This window comes from Saimiri boliviensis, chromosome 7 (genome assembly GCF_048565385.1).
Source record: "Saimiri boliviensis isolate mSaiBol1 chromosome 7, mSaiBol1.pri, whole genome shotgun sequence".
NCBI lineage: Eukaryota > Metazoa > Chordata > Mammalia > Primates > Cebidae > Saimiri > Saimiri boliviensis.
This window is the reverse complement of record NC_133455.1, coordinates 89,462,084-89,480,941: the sequence shown is the minus strand read 5'-3', so window position 1 is coordinate 89,480,941 and position 18,858 is coordinate 89,462,084. Positions and strand designations below refer to the sequence as shown.

At 37.9% G+C, this 18,858-nt stretch overlaps 1 protein-coding gene across 1 annotated transcript in view; it reads right to left on the bottom strand.

The window, feature by feature from the left end:
* The window catches only part of MRPS35 (mitochondrial ribosomal protein S35), a 54,258-nt gene that overhangs the window by 9,636 nt on the left and 25,764 nt on the right, over nt 1–18,858 (bottom strand). The window contains exons 6-7 of the mRNA XM_010337347.2: nt 8,382–8,491; nt 5,605–5,674 (exon numbers count right to left, since the gene is read on the bottom strand). Of these exons, the coding sequence (XP_010335649.1) occupies nt 5,605–5,674; nt 8,382–8,491 (180 nt within the window). The remainder of the gene's footprint in view (nt 1–5,604; nt 5,675–8,381; nt 8,492–18,858) is intronic.

Sequence of the window (18,858 nt, the reverse complement as noted above, 5' to 3'; positions counted from 1 at the left end):
CAGCCTCAAAGCAGGTCAAGGTCTTGAAAGATATACAAGAAATAAATAAGTAGAAAAGAATTATAAATGAAACAGCAAATTATACAACCCTCGCTACAAACCAAGTGTTTGTGTCCCCCTAACAAATTCAGATATTGGAATTCCAACCCTCAATATGATGAATACAGGAGAGAACTTCCTTCCTCTCTCTCTGTTCTCCAAGTTAGAACACAGTAAGACGACAGTCGTGTGCAAACTAGGAAGAGGGCCCTTACCCCAATCCAACCATGCTGGCGCCCTGATCAACTCCCCAGCCTCTAGAACTGTGAAAAATACATTTCTGTTGTTTAAGCCACTCAATCTACGGTAATTTGTTATAACAGCTCAAACTAAGACAATCTTGACACTTTTTAAATAATTATTATTACACCTCCTTGCTCCCACTAGAGTATTCTTCAACTGGAAACGATGGTTTTCCCACAATTTATTAACCTTCATATCCAGCAACCCCAAGCAAATAGACAATAAACATTTGCCATTTTTATTTTATTTATTTATTTTGAGACAGAGTTTCGCTCTTGTCTCCCAGGCTGGAGTGCAGTGGCGCAATCTCAGCTCACTGCAACCTCGGCCTCCTGGATTCAAGTCATTCTCCTGCCTCAGCCTCCCAAGTAGCTGAGATTATAGGTGCCCACCACCACACCCGGCTAATTTCCGTATTTTTAGTAGAGAGACAGGGTTCACCACGTTGGCCAGGCTGATCTCAAACTCCTGACCTCAGGTGATCCACTCGCCTCAGCCTCCCAAAGTGCTGGGATTACAGACGTGAGCCACTGTGCCCAGCCAATATTTGCCGTTTTTAATGAAAGTGCACTTGACATATGACACAGGATGGTTTACTCTTTCATGAACAGTGAAACAGTGAGAGGAGGCCAGGTACAGTGGCTCATACCTGTAATTCCAGCAGTTTGGGAGACAGAGGCAGGAGGATCACCTGAGCCCAGGAGTTCGAGAACCAGTGTAGTCAACATAGCCAGACTTCATCTCCACAAAAAAAATAAAAAAGTTAGCTCTGCATGGTGACATTTGCTGGCCTGTGGTCTAAGCTACTAGGGAGGCTGAGGTGGGAGGATCATTTGAGCGTTGGAGGTAGAGGCTGCATGCAGTGAACTATGATTGTGCTACTACTGTACTCCAACTTGGGTGATGAAGCAAAACTCAGTCTCCAAAGAAAAAATTAACCTCTAAAATTGTATAGTAAAACACATACACACAGAAAAGCCCCACAAATAAAATCAAATAAAACAAAAACAGTGAGAAGTACTTTTTCAAATAACTAGTAAAATACTGTATCAGCTCAATATTGCCCTCTGGTTACAAATCAAAATTTTGCAAATAAACACCATGACAAGTTTGACAGCCTGTCTCTGACTTACTGCTGGCCTCATCTCCTTTCTTGGCCTATACCCTGGCTACACCAAACTTATGCATGCTCTTTAAACCCACAAGGCCTAGAAAGTACTTCACTCACTCTGTACGGGGTACCCCTATTCATTTTCTAAAACCTATCAGCATTCCTGTGAAGTTTTCAGGGAGAGTTAACCCTTGTCTGTGCCTCTCACAGCACTATGTTCCTACTTCCATTAAGCTCAACAGACTATTACTATAACCAACAGTTTCCTTCCAGAAATCAAGGTACCTGAGGCAGAAGGTCATTCATTTTGGTAGTGGCACCTAGTACTATATCTTGTACACGAGAACTAAACAGTTGTTCAATGCAAAAAAGAACAAACAACGTCTTGCTCTGTTGCCCACACTGGAGTGCCATGGTGCAATCTTGGCTCACTGCAACCTCCAACTTCTGAGTTCGAGCAATTCTCATGCCTCAACCTCTTGAGTAGCTGGGAGTACGGGTGCCCGCCACCATGCCCGGCTAATTTTTTGTATTTTTGGTAGAGACAGGGTTTCATCATGATGCCCAGGCTGGTCTTGAACTCCTGAGTTGGGCAATCCACCCGCCTCAGCCTCCCAAAAGGGCTGAGATTACAGGTGTGAGCCACCATACCTGGCCTCCTTGCTTCTTTAAACTGCTGAAGGATAAATGAATGGTCCAGTGACTCTGTGTCTCTTATCACCCTCCCAGCACCGAAATAATTGTTCTTTGAGGTATTATTAAGCTTTTATGCTTTGTGATGTCTATGCTTACTGAAGTCTACTTTGACACTTCTATAATTAAACTGTTTTGAATAGTATACAACAATCATATCCTTCTACTGGAGTCTAGATGATCACTTCTCCAGAGGAATTTCAGTACTACAAGCTACATAAAAGTACCAGCTACTTTCCCCTTAGTGTTACTTGAGGTAAGCTCTAGGGGAAGCTTAAAAAGCCAAGGGAAGGCAGGGTGCAGTGGCTCATGTCTGTAATCACAACACTCTGGGAGGCAAGGCAGGTGGATTGCTCCAGCCCAGGAATTCGACACCAACCTGAGCAACACAGTAAAAATCCTGTCTCTACAAAAAAATACAATTAGCTGGGCGTGGTAGCGTGCACCTGTAGTCCCAGCTACTGAGGAGGCTGAGATGGAAGGGTCACTTGAACCTGGGAGGCTGCAGTGAGCCATGATCGTATCACTGCACTCTGGCCTGGGCAACAAAGCAAGACCCTCTCTCTAAAAAACAAAACAAAACAAAACAAAAAACCAAGAGAAGTATATATTCGTGTATTAAACGCTCAGAAGCTAACTTATACCAAATCAAGCAATGGATTAAAAAGAGGCTCTCTAACTATTTGATTAAAAAACGGGCGATAACATCAATTTCAAGTATGAATTCCATGTTGGTAACAGAAAATATATTTCAATTCAGTAGAAATTCTGTTGTAGCAGCTCCACAAAATCTCATGGCTCATCTGTATTAAAAAGCTTCTTCACTGACGGTACTTGTTTAGAAAGGACCAAGAACCAATGTTAATATAGGAAGTCTTCAAGTATACCTGTTTGGACAGTTGTATGTGGCTACTTATCCTGGCATCAAAGTAACGAGCATTAAAGACCAAAGGCTTCTGTGTGAATCCAGAATGCAACCCTGTTTGGATTCTATGTCACAGAACCACAGAAAGAATCCCATAAATCAACTTCCATTGAATTTATACCTATCATTTCCTTCTGGGCAAATTCATTTCATAAGATGTTTGCAAAATAAGAGTCAAAACTGGCTGTATTTCTTGTTCATTATTAACTCTTTCAGCAGCAGCCATAAAGCTGTAGCTAATTCAGCCATGTTGCTGGTTCAAAAGGAAACTTAATTATCTTAAGCCAACGACATTCCTAAAATCAATTGTGCAGGAAAGAGAGATTAACTGCTATTCTGAAGTTGCTCCTGAAGCCAGGAACTAGAAAATCCAGATAAACTGTGATAATAGAAATACTGTAAAAAGGAAAAGAGCTTACCGGCTAACTTTTTGTCTTTTACTAATCTCACAACAAAATTTTTTTCTTTCACTTTCCATTCATCCTCTGGTGTTGAAACTCTTTTATCTTAATATAAAGGAAAAGCCATGAGCAGTTTCGAAAACAGCAGCATGTATTCACAGAATCACAGTAACTCAGGGCTGAAAGGAGGTTTCAAAGGCCATAGGATTTACCTATTCAAGGAATATGGTTTTTTTGGTTTGTTTTGGGGTTTTTTTTGCCTATCTTCACCAGGTGAGTACTGGATGGAATGTTTTCTACCTATCAAAGTAGTCCACTGCATCTTCTGATGGCTCTTTTAGAAAGTTTCCCTTTGGGGGGGCTGGGCGTGGTAGCTCACGCCTGTAATCCTAGCATTTTGGGAGGCCAACTCAGGTGGATCTCTTGAGGTCAGGAGTTCAAGACCGGCCTGGCCAACATGGCAAAATCTTGTCTCTACTACAAACGCAAAAATTAGCCAGGCAGTAGTGGTGCGTGCCTATAATCCCAGCTACTTGGGAGGCTGAGGCAGAATTGCTTGAGCCTGGGAGATGGAGGTTGACGTGAGCCAACATCGCATCACTGCACTCCGATTTGGGCGACGGAGTGAGACCCATTTTTTTTGTTGTTTTTTAAGTTCTCCTCTGGGAGTCTGAGGCAGGAAGATCACTCGAGGCCATGAGTTTGAGACCAGCCTGGGCAGCATGGTGAAATCCTCTACTAAAAATACAAAAAACAAAAAGAGTTCGGTGTTATGGCACACGTCCGTAACCCCGTGAACCCAGAAAGTGAAAGCTGCAGTGAGCTGAGGTGGTGCCACTGCACTCCAACCTGGGTGATAGACCGAGACTGTCTCAAAAAAAAAAAAAAAAAGTTCTCACAGAATTGAAGTCTGTCTCTTACTATTGTTTCTATCTTGCTATATCTCTAAGTCATTAAAAACAAATGTAAGCCCTCTTTCATATGAAATCTTTTATGTTTTAGATTTTTCTTTACTTCATTTTCCTTTTCTTCACTGTTTCTATAGACACTGACATGAAAGAGCATGACCTTTCTAAAGAGCATGACCCCCTTCTTCAGCTATCATTATTACTTTGAATTTTCCTAGTATGAAATGCTATTGAGTGCCCCATGTTGGGTAAGGCACAAAAAAATTTAATTTAAATGCATAGCTAAAATTATTTTCACTTTAAAAATTAATATTTCAAACTGTAAGTTACCTAAACATACTGGCTACCAACTTCAAATCAGATGAGCTGTTGCTCAAGCATAGCAAAATCTTCCTTATAAATGTACATACTTATATGAAAACTCTGTAAGTTCAGACTCGATTATTTTTAATATTATTTAAACACAGGTTTAGCATTACTAATCTGAAAATCCAAAATCGGAAATGCTTGAAAATCCAAAACTTTTTGAACACTGATATGACTCCACAAACGGAAAATTTGCACCCAATCTCATGTGATGGAGTACAGTCAAAATTTTGTTTCATGCACACAATTATTGAAAATATTGTATAAAATTACCTTTAGGTTATGTGTAAAAAGTATATATGAAACATAAGTGAATTTCCTGTTTAAACATGGGTCCCATCCCCAAGATATCTCATTATACATATGCAAATATTCCAAAACCTGAAAAAATCTAAAATCTGAAACACTTCTGATCCCAAGCATTTTGGATAAGGAATACTCAAGCCATAATTAATTGCCTTAGCTCTCCCTAATGTACAAGAGTCAAATGTTCACACAAAATGTTACATGTTAACTAAAAATTTCAATAAACATAAAATACCTTTCTATAAAGTTTTGTTCTGCAGTTTATTTAAAAAGAGGATGAATTGTAAATTCTCAAATTATACAGATAATTATTATTCTCTTTATAGCTGACAACTTTCACCCAAAGTCAAACAAAAAAACAAAGTCAAAAACTCTAAAGTTTCAAGGCATTTTATGAATATGATTTCAGCACGGTCCTGAGATGAACTGAATAATCTATTTCAAGATCTTCACTTTTAAAATCAGTAGAAGCTACCTATGACATTTCATAAAGACTTAGATTATTTAGTAGTTCATAAAATACTCAATTGAGTATTTGCCACACAGCATTTTCAAAGGTTAACATCATCTAAATTACACTGACAAAATCATTAACTATGCACACACACTTACCCAAGACTCATGGTATAACACTGTTAGTAGATACATTGCATAATCATAATTCTGCCTCTTTAAAGGACACCTATTAAGGAGAAAGAAGGAGAAGTGAAAATTCTAAAAACTCAGTATATAGAATGATTTGCAAAATACACAATATACTAAATACAGAAGATAATGTTTTCAGGTATTCCTTCTCTGCTTTTAGGAAAACTGTTTTTGGAAGAAAAACAGTCTTTGTAGTTCATTACTTGAAGAAGCTAAATACTGGTGTTATTTTAACTTAATTACGAGTATCTCTTTGTTTTCATTAGTAATGGAGTTACAATGTATACAATAATAGCTTTACACTCCCCCCACCACACTGCTTTTGAGATGGAGTATCACTCTTGTTGCCCAGACTGGTGGGCCAATGGTGCCATCTGGGCTCACCGCAACCTCAGCCTCCCGGGTTTAAGTGATTCTCCTGTCTCAACCTCCCAAGTGGCTGGGATTACAGGTATGTGCCACCACACCTGGTTAATTTTTCTATTTTTAGTACAGACAGAGTTTCTCCATGCTGGTCAGGCTGTTCTCCAACTCCCGACCTCAGGTGATCCACCTGCCTCGGCCTCCCAAAGTGCTGAGATTACAGGTGTGAGCCACAGCGCCTGGCTCACTACTTTTACTATCATTGTGTTCAATACAAGTTCTCTTCACCATCTCGTGCCAAGAATCTGCCAGATAACATAAACATATCTGATGAGCTCACCTAAAAAGTAAATATAGGGCTGGGCATGGTAGCTTATTGTAATCCCAGAGGGTAAAGTGGGAGGGTTGTTTGAGGGCAGAGTTTGACACCAGCTTGGTCAGCACAGCAAAACCCTGTTTCTACAAAAAGTAAAAACTTAGCCAGGCATGGTGGTACACACCTGTAGTCCTAGCTACTTGGGAAACTGAGGCAGGAGACTGCATAAGCCCAGGAATTCAAGGCTTCAGTGAGCTATGACTGTGCAACTGACCTCCAGCCTAGGTGACAGAGTGAGACTCCATCTCTAAAAAAATTTAAAAATAAAAAATAAAAATAAGTGCCGGGCGCGGTGGCTCAAGCCTGTAATCCCAGCACTTTGGGAGGCCGAGGCAGGTGGATCACGAGGTCGAGAGATCGAGACCATCCTGGTCAACATGGTGAAACCCCGTCTCTACTAAAAATACAAAAAAAAAAACTAGCTGGGTGTGGTGGCGCGTGCCTGTAATCCCAGCTACTCAGGAGGCTGAGGCAGGAGAATTGCCTGAACCCAGGAGGTGGAGGTTGCGGTGAGCCGAGATCGCGTCATTGCACTCCAGCCTGGGTAACAAGAGCAAAACTCCGTCTCAAAAAAATAAATAAATAAATAAATAAAAATAAATAAAAATAAGTAACTACAGAAAGATGATAGATGCTACTCTAAATGTTAATCTTGATTTTCCTAGAGCTGTGCTTTTAAAAATGAGTTACACTATACAATGCTGTGCTGTTGCTGCTGTATTGAAAATGGAACTAATAACCTAAAACTAGGTAAAACTTCTACATACATGAGATGACACACTAAGCTTTAAGGATAATAAAACAATGTAGAGAAGGATACAATTACTTCTAATTTCTTTAAATATCAAAGAAATCCATTATACGACAAATAACTTCAACTGTACTACCTACTCTGTACTTACATTTAAGTCCTCTACTCTAAATAGTTGTTAACCATAAAATATTCACACACTAACACTTGTAAAAGTAGCTAAAGAAAAAAAAAAATGCCTGGAAACTGAAGTGTTGTGTTAATTTAAAAAAAAAAAAAAAGAAGGCAAAAAGGCAGCATTGTTGGATACTCACGGCATTTCAAACAACAGCATTTTAAAGGCATCTTTTTAAGTTGTATGAACTAAAAAAAGCCAACATTATCTAAAGAGAGTAAAAGGACTATTCCTAATGTATTTCAAATCTTTCTCCCATATGTTAATAATCACAAACCATGGTCCCAAGCTTTTTCTGCCTCCACACTGCTGCAATCTCTGCATGAGTGTCAGGCTCCTTCTTCCCACCGCTGCAAATCCTGAGACCTAATCAATATTGACACCTCCAAATGCTTTCAAACTGGGATGGGCAGGAAGAAAGCAGATCGACCCACTTATTTATCTCTAAAAGTGGGTCTTTTATACTTTGTCATAAATTAAAAACAACTAAAGTATAATAACTAAAATAAAAATAAAAATAAAAATAAAATAAACTAAAAATAAAATAGCCATTTAGTAAAAACGCACCAATAACCTTTCTTTACTTCAAATAAAAATGACCCGATTTATAAATTCATATATTATAAATTTAATACTGCCTTTACAAGCATCTGTCCTGGCTCTGAAATTTTGACTATTTAGAAATGTGCCTTGACCAATTTCCACATAGATCATTAATAATACTTCTGAACTATAAGATTTTTATATGATTTGAATGTGTAAAAGCCTGTTTAAGCATTAATCACTAGCAAATCACACTTTTTTCTTCTGGTATCTCTCTTGAGTCTTATATACATGGATATATTAAAATCAAGGTTAAAAATAACATTAAATTAGCTAAGCATGCCTCTGCATAAAGATCACAGCAATAGTAGGCTAGTGTGAGGATATTAAAAATATGAATTAGAGAACTCAGCTTAGTAAGAAAAGGCTATCCTCTCCCCCATCTTCAATATAATTTCTTTAAAAAGGACTGCAAAGGAACTGGAGGACAATAAAGAAACGCATGTGACTAGTCGGCCGAGCAGTTTTCCCCTTACCTATCTGTTTTGATGGTAAGCACGTCGGTGGTCTTGCAGTATCGCTCTCCTACAAGCTTAATTAATTTCTTCTTTGCGTGGTCATCTAAATTCAAACTGGAAAGCTTTACCTTAAAAATAAGAAAACTTATTAGAGAAAATAATTTCATATATTTTGTTCAGTGAAAAAAAAAGTAGCAATGTTATTCCTATTAACATTCAATCCACTAAAAAGGAGCTATACAGAGCAAGCCGTTGGGACACATTATAAACCCTGATCTTACTCATGGAAAGAAAAAAAGTAGGGGGAAAGGGAACATACTGTTTGAAGTTCTTGGAAAGTTCTGGCCATGAGAGTCTTCACTGAAAGAACTAATGACATGTCGGCTAAATAAATTAAATTATGGTGCTTATGAGCAGCACTAATAGAATTAAACTCAATTAGTGTTAGTAAAGTTGGAATATAGAAATAAATAGATAAAACATAAGGGCTTTAAGAAATTTCTGTCATGTAATTATGAGACTTGTATCATTACAGCAAGTTCTACCATGCAATTATGAGACTTGTATCACCGCAACAAGCTTTTTTAAAAAAGCTACAGACATCTCATGGAAGCTGGAATACAGTACCAGAGAAGGATCAAAACACTTGAAAAAATTTAGCTCAATGTTTCTCGAAATGTTAACACTAGTCCCATAGGTTAAGAAAAATTTTTTTAAAAGGCTCTTTCTGTTGAAAATGTTTAGGAAATGCTGAGGTCAATTTTTTTTTAAGGTAGTATTTCTTAGAACAGATAATATACTAATAAGCATCTTGAAATTTCAAAATGCAGTGTTGATATGTAATGATTCTCAAATTTATTTCACCTCAGATTCCACTTTTCAAGGGACAGTTAACAACACTAGTCTTCCTTAGACATATACTGGGAAGTGCTACACCAAATGAATATACTTTTTGATTTGCAGAGAATAAGGGCATGGACTAAAGGTGTCTAGAGATGAATATGTTTGATACAAGAAGATAGGTTAGGTGAGACACCAGAATTCAATTAAATAAGGTATAGATTATTCTTCCATGGAGAGTATTAAGAATAAAAAAGAGCTGTAACTATCTGAAGAAGAAAAACAGCTAAATAGAATTTTAAAATCCATTTGGTTTTCTGTAGCTTCAATAATCCTACACTTCCCTCAAGACTTCATAGTATAGTAATCTATCTATTTTCCCATTTTTTTCCCCCACTGAATTGAAACCCTTGAGAGCAAGAATGATGTCTATCTCCTTCTTGGCACTGGCCTAACTCTTAAAATGCATGCAACAAGTATTTGCTAAGTGAACACATAAATTTTCAAAAGGGAGGATATATTGTTTTTTTAAAGCACCTTGAATTTTTGTATTTGTATTTCGTTTTTGAACTAGAGAAAGTAGATAAATATAAATGTACTCTTTTTTTTTTTTTTTTTTTGAGACGGAGTTTCACTCGTTACCCAGGCTGGAGTGCAATGGCGCGATCTCGGCTCACCGCAACCTCCGCCTCCTGGGTTCAGGCAATTCTCCTGCCTTAGCCTCCTGAGTAGCTGGGATTACAGGCACGTGCCACCATGCCCAGCTAATTTTTTGTATTTTTAGTAGAGACGGGGTTTCACCATGTTGACCAGGTTGGTCTCGATCTCTCGACCTTGTGATCCACCCGCCTCAGCCTCCCAAAGTGCTGGGATTACAGGCTTGAGCCACCGCGCCCGGCTATAAATGTACTCTTAAAAAGAACTCCTCATGCCTGTAATCCCAGCCCTTTGGGAGGCTGAGGCGGGTGGAACATGAGGTCAAGAGATCTGAGACCATCCTGCCTGGCCAACATGGTGAAACCCCATTTCTACTAAAAATACAAAAATTAGCTGGGTATGGTGGTAGGCACCTGTAGTCCCAGCTGCTTTGGGAGGCTAAGGCAGGAGAATCTCTTGAACCCAGAAGGCAGAGGATGCAGTGAGCCCAGATCGCGCCATGAGACTCCATCAAAAAAAAAAAAAAAAAAAAAAGAAAAGAAAAAAAAGAACTCAAGTAATATGAATACTGAATATTCACTCTCAATCCAATAAAATGTTTACATGTTGTTAGACAATGTGAATCACCAGTTTTCTAGAAAGAGAACACATCAACTACCAGGTTACTGACTTGATAGGTAAAATAAGCCATTTTATACTCTGATTAAAAACAATATGAAGAATTTTTTACAAAAAATAAAATATACCTTTATTATGATTATGAATATACAAATATATGTACATATGCATGTATACAGAAGGAGTAAGGAGAGAAAAATGATTCGTTTTTACATTAGGATAGTGAGAATGTCCTGATCTTGCCTTTTAAAACACCCTTCAATGAAATCATAATAATGCTTAACAATGAATTTAAAAGTTTCAAAAACTTAAGTATTCTAGCTTTTTATATAAGTTGTCCAAAAAGAGGAAGTAATGCTGATCATTACTATAATGTAATGTAAGCTCAAATTCACATTCATTTAAAACTCCATTAACAGTTTAAGGTTCAGAAACTATACAAAGTTTATGCCAAAAATAATAAATATTTCAGATACAGTTGTGTGGTGCACTCACGCCACCTGGTAGCACTCAAAGGCATTGCAACATCGTAGTCTTTAACCTGGGCTCATACTTCAAAGGCTGAGTGGCATTCACTGTCTTTTATCAAAATTCAAAATACTTAGATATTTTGCCCTCAATTGATACATTTCAAAGAATCAATATAATACTATTAACATTATCCCCGAAATAATGCTGACATTTCAAATCAAAGGAGGTTTTGGTTATACACACACACACACACACACACACACACATATATTTAAATGCCTATATTTTAACACAAAAGGAGCTACATAAATTGGGAAATGTCTAAACTTGTGAAATATTTTCTCTATATGCAAGTATGATGTGGTTAGTTAAAGAATGCTGGTATTACATATAAGACAAGAATTGGTTTGATTTGTAGATTTGCCATTTAATATGTTACCTCATACAAATCATTTTATCTCCCCAAGACTCAGTTTCCTCAGGAACACTTAATTCCAGAATTTTTGTCAGAAATGAGATTAATAAAAGAGACACTTTTGAAGTTATACATAAATATGTTGCTTTTAATCCTAAACTACTTTTATGACTATCAAAATTTTTTGTGAATTAAAAATTTGAATATGTCCAATAATAGTTTTTAACAGTTGTCTACTTTCACAATATTGCTTTAACCATGCTGGACTGCATGTGCTTTAGGCCATCTGTTTAACCTATGTTTACCTTTAAACTACAGGTATTAATCGACTTACAACCCACGCAACCTACGATCCGACTTTACGACCACAATCGCTAGCCACGACTGCTCCGCGTCTGGCAGCGCAAACGTTGCCCAGCTGGGCGTACGACAGTGCGGACCAGCTTCCGGCAGCACTACCATCTCTGCGTGCACCATTTCAACTGTACACACAGCCTACTCAACTTACGACCAAATCGTGTTACGACCATTCCGCATCCCGACCGTGGTCGTAAATCGAGCACTAGCTGTACACGGCACATCTGAGACACCACCATTGAGCCTCAACAGCCAGCAGGTGGAGTGCAGAGTCTAGCAGGCAGACACAAGTCAGCAGAAGGGGTACAAGGGAGCGATGAAGGTATCACAGGCTAGCATGAGGCACAGAGGACTAGAGGAAAAGTGTGATTTAAGAAGTGAGATCTGGTGCCGTCCTTCATATAAAGCAATGAGATTATTTTTGTGCAAAATAAAATAAGCAAACTTAGAACCAGTAGGGACATCTGATGTCAATTCTACGATTGAAGACAGGCCCACAAAATGTGAGGTGAGTAACATGAATTAGGATCTAGGTTTTCTGACTCTCAGTTCAGAGATTTTTCAACACACAACAGAGCTCAACAACTGTTGGTTGTGATTGTTACCATTATTATGAAAAATAGGCAACATTTAATATGTTCTTAAAAATATGAATCTGGAATGACAGAATTATGGCTGAACTTTCTGTTCTTTTTTCTGTTATTGGGATTTTTGAAATTTTATACAGTAAACATTTACTATCTGTGATTTAAAAATAGCTTCAATCGAAGAACTTAAGTATATTGTTGTAATATTTCAACTGTTCTATAAAATTAAAAAAGGTTGGGAAGCTTCATAATTCACTTCATAAAGATGGTACAGGCCAGATGCGGTGGCTCATGCCTGTAATCCCAGAACTTTGAGAAGCCAAGGTAGGCAGATCACTTGAGGACAGGAGTTCGAGACCAGCCTGGCCAACATGGTGAAACCCTATCTCTACTAAAAATACAAAAACTAGTCAGGTGTAGTGGAGCATGACTATAATCCCAGCTACTTGGGAGGCTGAAGCAGGAGAATCACTTGAACCCAGGGAGATGGAGATTGCACTGAGCCAAGACTGCACCACTGTACTCTAGCCTGGGCAACAGAGCAAGACCCTGTCTCAAAAAATAAAATTATATTTAAAAAAATTTTTTTTAAAGATGGTACAACCCTGATTCTGAAACCTAGCAAAGAAAGACAACTACAAATCAAACAGCAATATCACTGAAGAAAATGGAAAATTCCAGAAATTATAGATTATTTGCTAGTACATAATGTAAAAATGACTGCATAGATTTTCAACATATTTTGGCAGCATACTTCAAATGTTCTGCCTTAAAATACAGGCTACACAGAGTACAAAAGTTAGTATTTTGAGGGTCCCAGGAGGCCCCTCGAAGAGGTAGCTGTCACCTTCTAGACAAATCAAAAAAGCACATGGGTCAGGGTTCCTCGGAGAAATGCTGATTCTAGGAATGCGACAGGGAAAGAACATTTTGAAGTGCTTAAAAAAACATGATGGGGGTATGGCAAAGGAACAGAAGAACCAGTGGAAAAAGTTCTCAATGGCTAAACTCAAAACAATTTAGGCAAACAAATAACCTTTTATTAGATTATAACACAGAGTATAAAATAAATGTTCATGAGTCCATACTGACATAAATGATTAAATAAATAGGTGAGAATGAAGAAATTTGCCATATAAGAGGACTGTAAATAATTTATGTCACACTTCAAAGTGGAGCATACCTCCTGATCCTTAAGTATGGGCTCTGCATAGTAACTTTCTTCTGAAGAGTATGGTATGGAAAGGAGGGGAGGAAGTATAATTTTGTGGTGAAGAAAATGGACAAATACTACCTCAGCCAGGTGATCAAGATTACCATCATCACTGACAAATCATGGCCGGCGCAGTGGCTCACTGCCTGTAATCCCAGCACTTGGGAAGACTAAAGTGGGAGGATCACTTGAGCCCAGGAGTTTGAGACCAGCCCTGGCAACATAGCAAAACCTCGTCTCTACAAAAAATACAAAACTTAGCTGGCTTTGGTGGCTTGTGCTTGTAGTCCCAGCTACTGGCAAGGTGAAGGTGGGAGGATCAATAACTAGAGCCTAGGAAGGTTGAGGCTGCAGTGAGCCATGATTGTGCCACTGCACTCCAGCCTAAATGACAGAATGAGATCCCGTCTCAAACAAACAAACAAAACAAATAATCTTATTAGCCTATACTCCTGATATAATGTGATGAGAATGGCATTTTTTATTTCTGGGATTTTTCTCCCCAAAACAAGTTGAAAGACATTCTATAAAATATACAACTAGTACTTCTCAAAACTGTTAAGGTCATTAAAAACAAGTCTGAGAAACATCACACCCAAGAGAAACCTAAGTTATGATGACTAAACATAATGTAGTAAACTGGATGGGATTCTTGAACAGAAAAGAGGTATTAGAAAAAAAAATAAGAAAATCTGAACAAAGTAGAGATGTTAATAACAATAAATTCAATATTGATTCAGTATCAATATTAATTCACTAGCTGTGACAAACACATCACAGTATATTTTAAGATGTTTACAGCAGGAGACCCTGGCTATGAAATATATAGGAATTCTCTACTATTCTTGGAACCTTTCTGTAAATTAAAAACCATTCTAAAATAAAAAGTTTAATTTTAAAAAAAGTGTATCAGGTAACTGTTCCATCACTTCTGTGTGAAAAGACATGCCATGTGTAACAAGATTTGACAAAGAAACAGTGGTTTCAAATATGAAATTAGAAGTTACTAGGGCAGACACTTGGAAGTGTAATGGCATGTGGCATGGTCCAGGTGAGTAAAAGCAGGGATCTGATGTTTCTCCAAAGCAATATGGCATCCGGACAAATGATCTTAAGTAAAATTCTAGCACAGCAGATCAGCAGTAGAACAAAGGAATGATACACCATGAATTGACCAGGGTTCAGAAATGCATCAGAATACTGAAATCCTATTAATGTAATTTACAACTTCAATAATTCAAAGGAGGTAATTTCATAAATGTTAGCAATCTAAGAATAGGATACACCATTAACATAATAAAGACCATTATCTCACTGAAATCCCACTTCATACTTGAAGTTAAACACTAGATGCACAGCCAATTAAAAGTATGAAACAGCATAAGGAACTACAGAAATATGATTTCAGAAATTTAAAAGACAAAAAGAAAAACAAGCTGCGGATACTTGAAAAGGGGAATTAAAACTACCATTATTTATCAATTATTTATTGAGTAATTTCTGAAACAATCAACTGAAAAGTCCTAGCATACAGATTATGGACTGTAAACACCATTGGCAGGTATCAGAGTTCCTTGAGAAACGGCTGATTCCAGGTCTGGGATAAGAAAGTCATAAAAAGGAGCCTGAGCCATTTTGTGTTAAAATACAAGGAAACGTTCAAATGCTAATGGGACTGTAACAAAAGGACAAAGGAACCAACTTGAGAGTTGCCACTGGCCAAAGTTAAGATAGATACACTTTGAGGATCAAAAAAATAATAATAGTGATTTTACTTGATATCCACCCACATATTACTTGTTCAAGGGAAAAGCAAAACAACAAAAAAACTTCATCGAGGAATGATTAGGTCATCAGCTTCTTAGCCAAGTGCTCAATTTCAGCAAACCAAGAATGAGGCAACCAGACTTTACATGCCCCTGATGCAATATAAAATACATAGCAACATCTATAAAGTATTCTTGCCAAATATATTTAACTAGAATCTTATCAGTCCTTTAAATCTAACATCCAGGTTATGTGAAATACAGAAGATAAAGAAATACGGTAAATGACATCGAGATGCAATGAGGCAAATTCAGAAGGTAGGAAATGCTACAGGATAAAACACCTGTCTGTTTTTTAGGTCAAATTTATTAGGGAGAAGGGAAGGAGGTGGGGTTGTCTGCCATTCCAGATAACATAAGATACATCACAACCAAATACAATGGTCTTTGACTAGATTCTGGCTTCAATAAAAGAGCTTAAAAAATACCATTTTGTAAGGTAATAGGGAAAATTTTAGTGTGGAGTAGATATTTTAGATGATATTTGAGAATTATTGACAGTTTTGTTACATGTGTTAATAGTATTGGAATTAAACATCTCCTTAATTCTTAAAGATAACACACTGAAGTATTTTAGTGTGGAACATTATGTGTCAGAAATGTTAAGGTACTTAGATGTATATATGTGTGTATGAAGCAAATCTGTCAAAATATTAATTACTAAATCAAGATACCATGTGAGTTGGGTGTTTATTATACTAGCCTCTTTCTACTTCTCCATACATTTGAAAATTTTCATAATAAAAAATTTTAAAAAGGGAATTTGGTAAAGCAGCCAAGTCAAAAGTTAAAAGATAACCATACGATTCTTGACAAGGGTGCCAAGACCATTCAATGGAGAAAGAATATAGTCTTTTCAACAAACAGTACTGGATCAACATGCAAAAGGAATGCAAAAGAATGAAGCTGGACCCTGGCTTCACTCCCTATCCAGTTTTGTCTCCACAGGTTTCACATCTGTGGATTCAACCAACTGTAGATTGAAAATATTCAGAAAAAATAAGAATACAGCAATAAAAATAATGCATATTTTTAAAATACAGTGTAACAACTATTTATATACCATTTGCATTGTATTAGCCATTATAAATAATCTGGAAATGACTTAAAGTATATGGGAGAATGTACTAGGTCATATTCAATGTTCAAATACTATGCCATTTTATATCAGGAACTTGAGCATTCACACATCTAAGTATCTGCAAGCCATCCTGGAACCAATCCCAAACAGATTCTGAGAAACAACTCTATGATAATTAACAAACAATAGGTCATAGACCTAAATGTAAGAGCTAAAACTATAAAACTCTTAGGAGAAAAAACAAGAGTGAATCTTTATGACTTTGAGTAAGACTATAATTTCTCACATGTGACACCAAAAGCACAAGAGACAAAAGAAAAAATACAGTTATACGCAGCTTAACAATGATTTTTTTTTTATTTTTGAGACGGAGTTTCGCTCTTGTTACCCAGGCTGGAGTGCAATGGCGCGATCTCAGCTCACCGCAACCTCCACCTCCTGGGTTCAGGCAATTCTCCTGCCTCAGCTTCCTCAGTAGCTGGGATTATAGGCACGCACCACCATGCCCAGCTAATTTTTTTGTATTTTTAGTAGAGACGGGGTTTCACCATGTTGACCAGGTTGGTCTCGATCTCTCGACCTTGTGATCTACCCACCTCGGCCTCCCAAAGTGCTGGGATTACAGGCTTGAGCCACCGCGCCCGGCCTAACAATGATTTTTGACAAACACATAGCTAGATGATTTTGTCACGTACAAACATCAGGGTGTACTTACACAATCCTAGATGGTACAGGCTATTACACACCTAGACTACATGGTATAGTCAACTGCTCCTAGAGTACAAACATGTGTAGCATGTTACTGAAGTAAATACTGTAAGCAATTGTAACACAATTATATTTGTGTATTTAAGCATATCCAAACATAGAAAAAGTACAGTGAATATACAGTATTATAATCTCTTAGGACCACTGCGGTATATGTGTTTATCACTGACCAAAACATCATTATGCAGCACATGACTTACATAAATTGGACTTCATCAAAATTAAAACTTTGGTGCTGAAAAAAGGACACCATCTAGAAAGTAAGAGAACAACCCAAAGAATGGAAGAAAATGTTGGCAAATCATATATCTGAGAAGGGGCTGGTATCCAGAATACATAAAATACACTTACAACTCCACAATCAAAAGATAAACAACCCAATTAAAAAATGGGCCAAGGATTTGAACAGACATTTCTCCAAACATATACAAATAGTCAATAAGCACATGAAAAGGTGGTTATCAGGGATACACAAATCAAAACTACAATGAGATACTTTCATGACATCAGAATGGCTAAATAAAAGACAGGTAATAACAACCATTAGTGAGGATGTGGAGAAATAGCCTCAAACTTGCTGATGAAATTGTAAGATAGTGTAGCCACTTTGAAAACCAGTTTGACAGTTCCTCGAAATGTTAAATATGGAGGTGCCATGCAACTCAGTCATTCCAGTGCTAGGTATACATGCAAGAGAACTGAAAAACATGTCTACACAAATCCCTGTTCATGGATGTTCAACAGCATTATTCATAATAGCCAAAAAGTAGATACAACCCAAATGTCCACCAACTGATGAATGGGTAAATAAAATGTGTATATTCACAAATTATAGGCAATAAAAAGAGATAAAATAATACATGCTACAACAAGTGAAACCTACTGAAAACATTACACTAAGTGAAAGAAAACATACTGCATGGTTCCATTTCTATAACATGTGAAGAACAGGAAAATCTACAGAGATAGAATGTAAGACTAGTGGGTGAAAGGGGCTTGAGGATGGTTGAGGGGTGAATTCTATAGCAAGTGAACTATGTCTCAATAAAGCCATTATTAAAAAGAAACAATGGCCTAGTGGTGGCTCACATTTGTAATCTCAGCACTTTAGGAGGCCAATGCAGGGAGACTGCCTGAGTCCAGGAATTTGAGACCAGCCTGGGCACCATGGCAAAACCCTTTCTCTACAAAAATACAAAAAAGTAGCCAGGCATGGTGGCACACACGTGCAGCCCCAGCTACTGCTCAGGAGGCTGAGATGGGAGGATCACTTGAACCCAGAAGGCAGAGGTTGCAGTGAGCCGAGATCGAGCCACTGCACCCTAGCCTGGGCGACAGAGTGAGACCCTGTCCCCCCCAAAAAAAAGTATCCAAGAGGCCGGGCGCGGTGGCTCAAGCCTGTAATCCCAGCACTTTGGGAGGCCGAGGCGGGTGGATCACGAGGTCGAGAGATCAAGACCATCCTGGTCAACATGGTGAAACCCCGTCTCTACTCAAAATACAAAAAATTAGCTGGGCATGGCGGTGCGTGCCTGTAATCCCAGCTACTCAGGAGGCTGAGGCAGAGAATTGCCTGAACCCAGGAGGTGGAGGTTGCGGTGAGCCGAGATCGCGCCATTGCACTCCAGCCTGGGTAAGAAGAGCGAAACTCCGTCTCAAAAA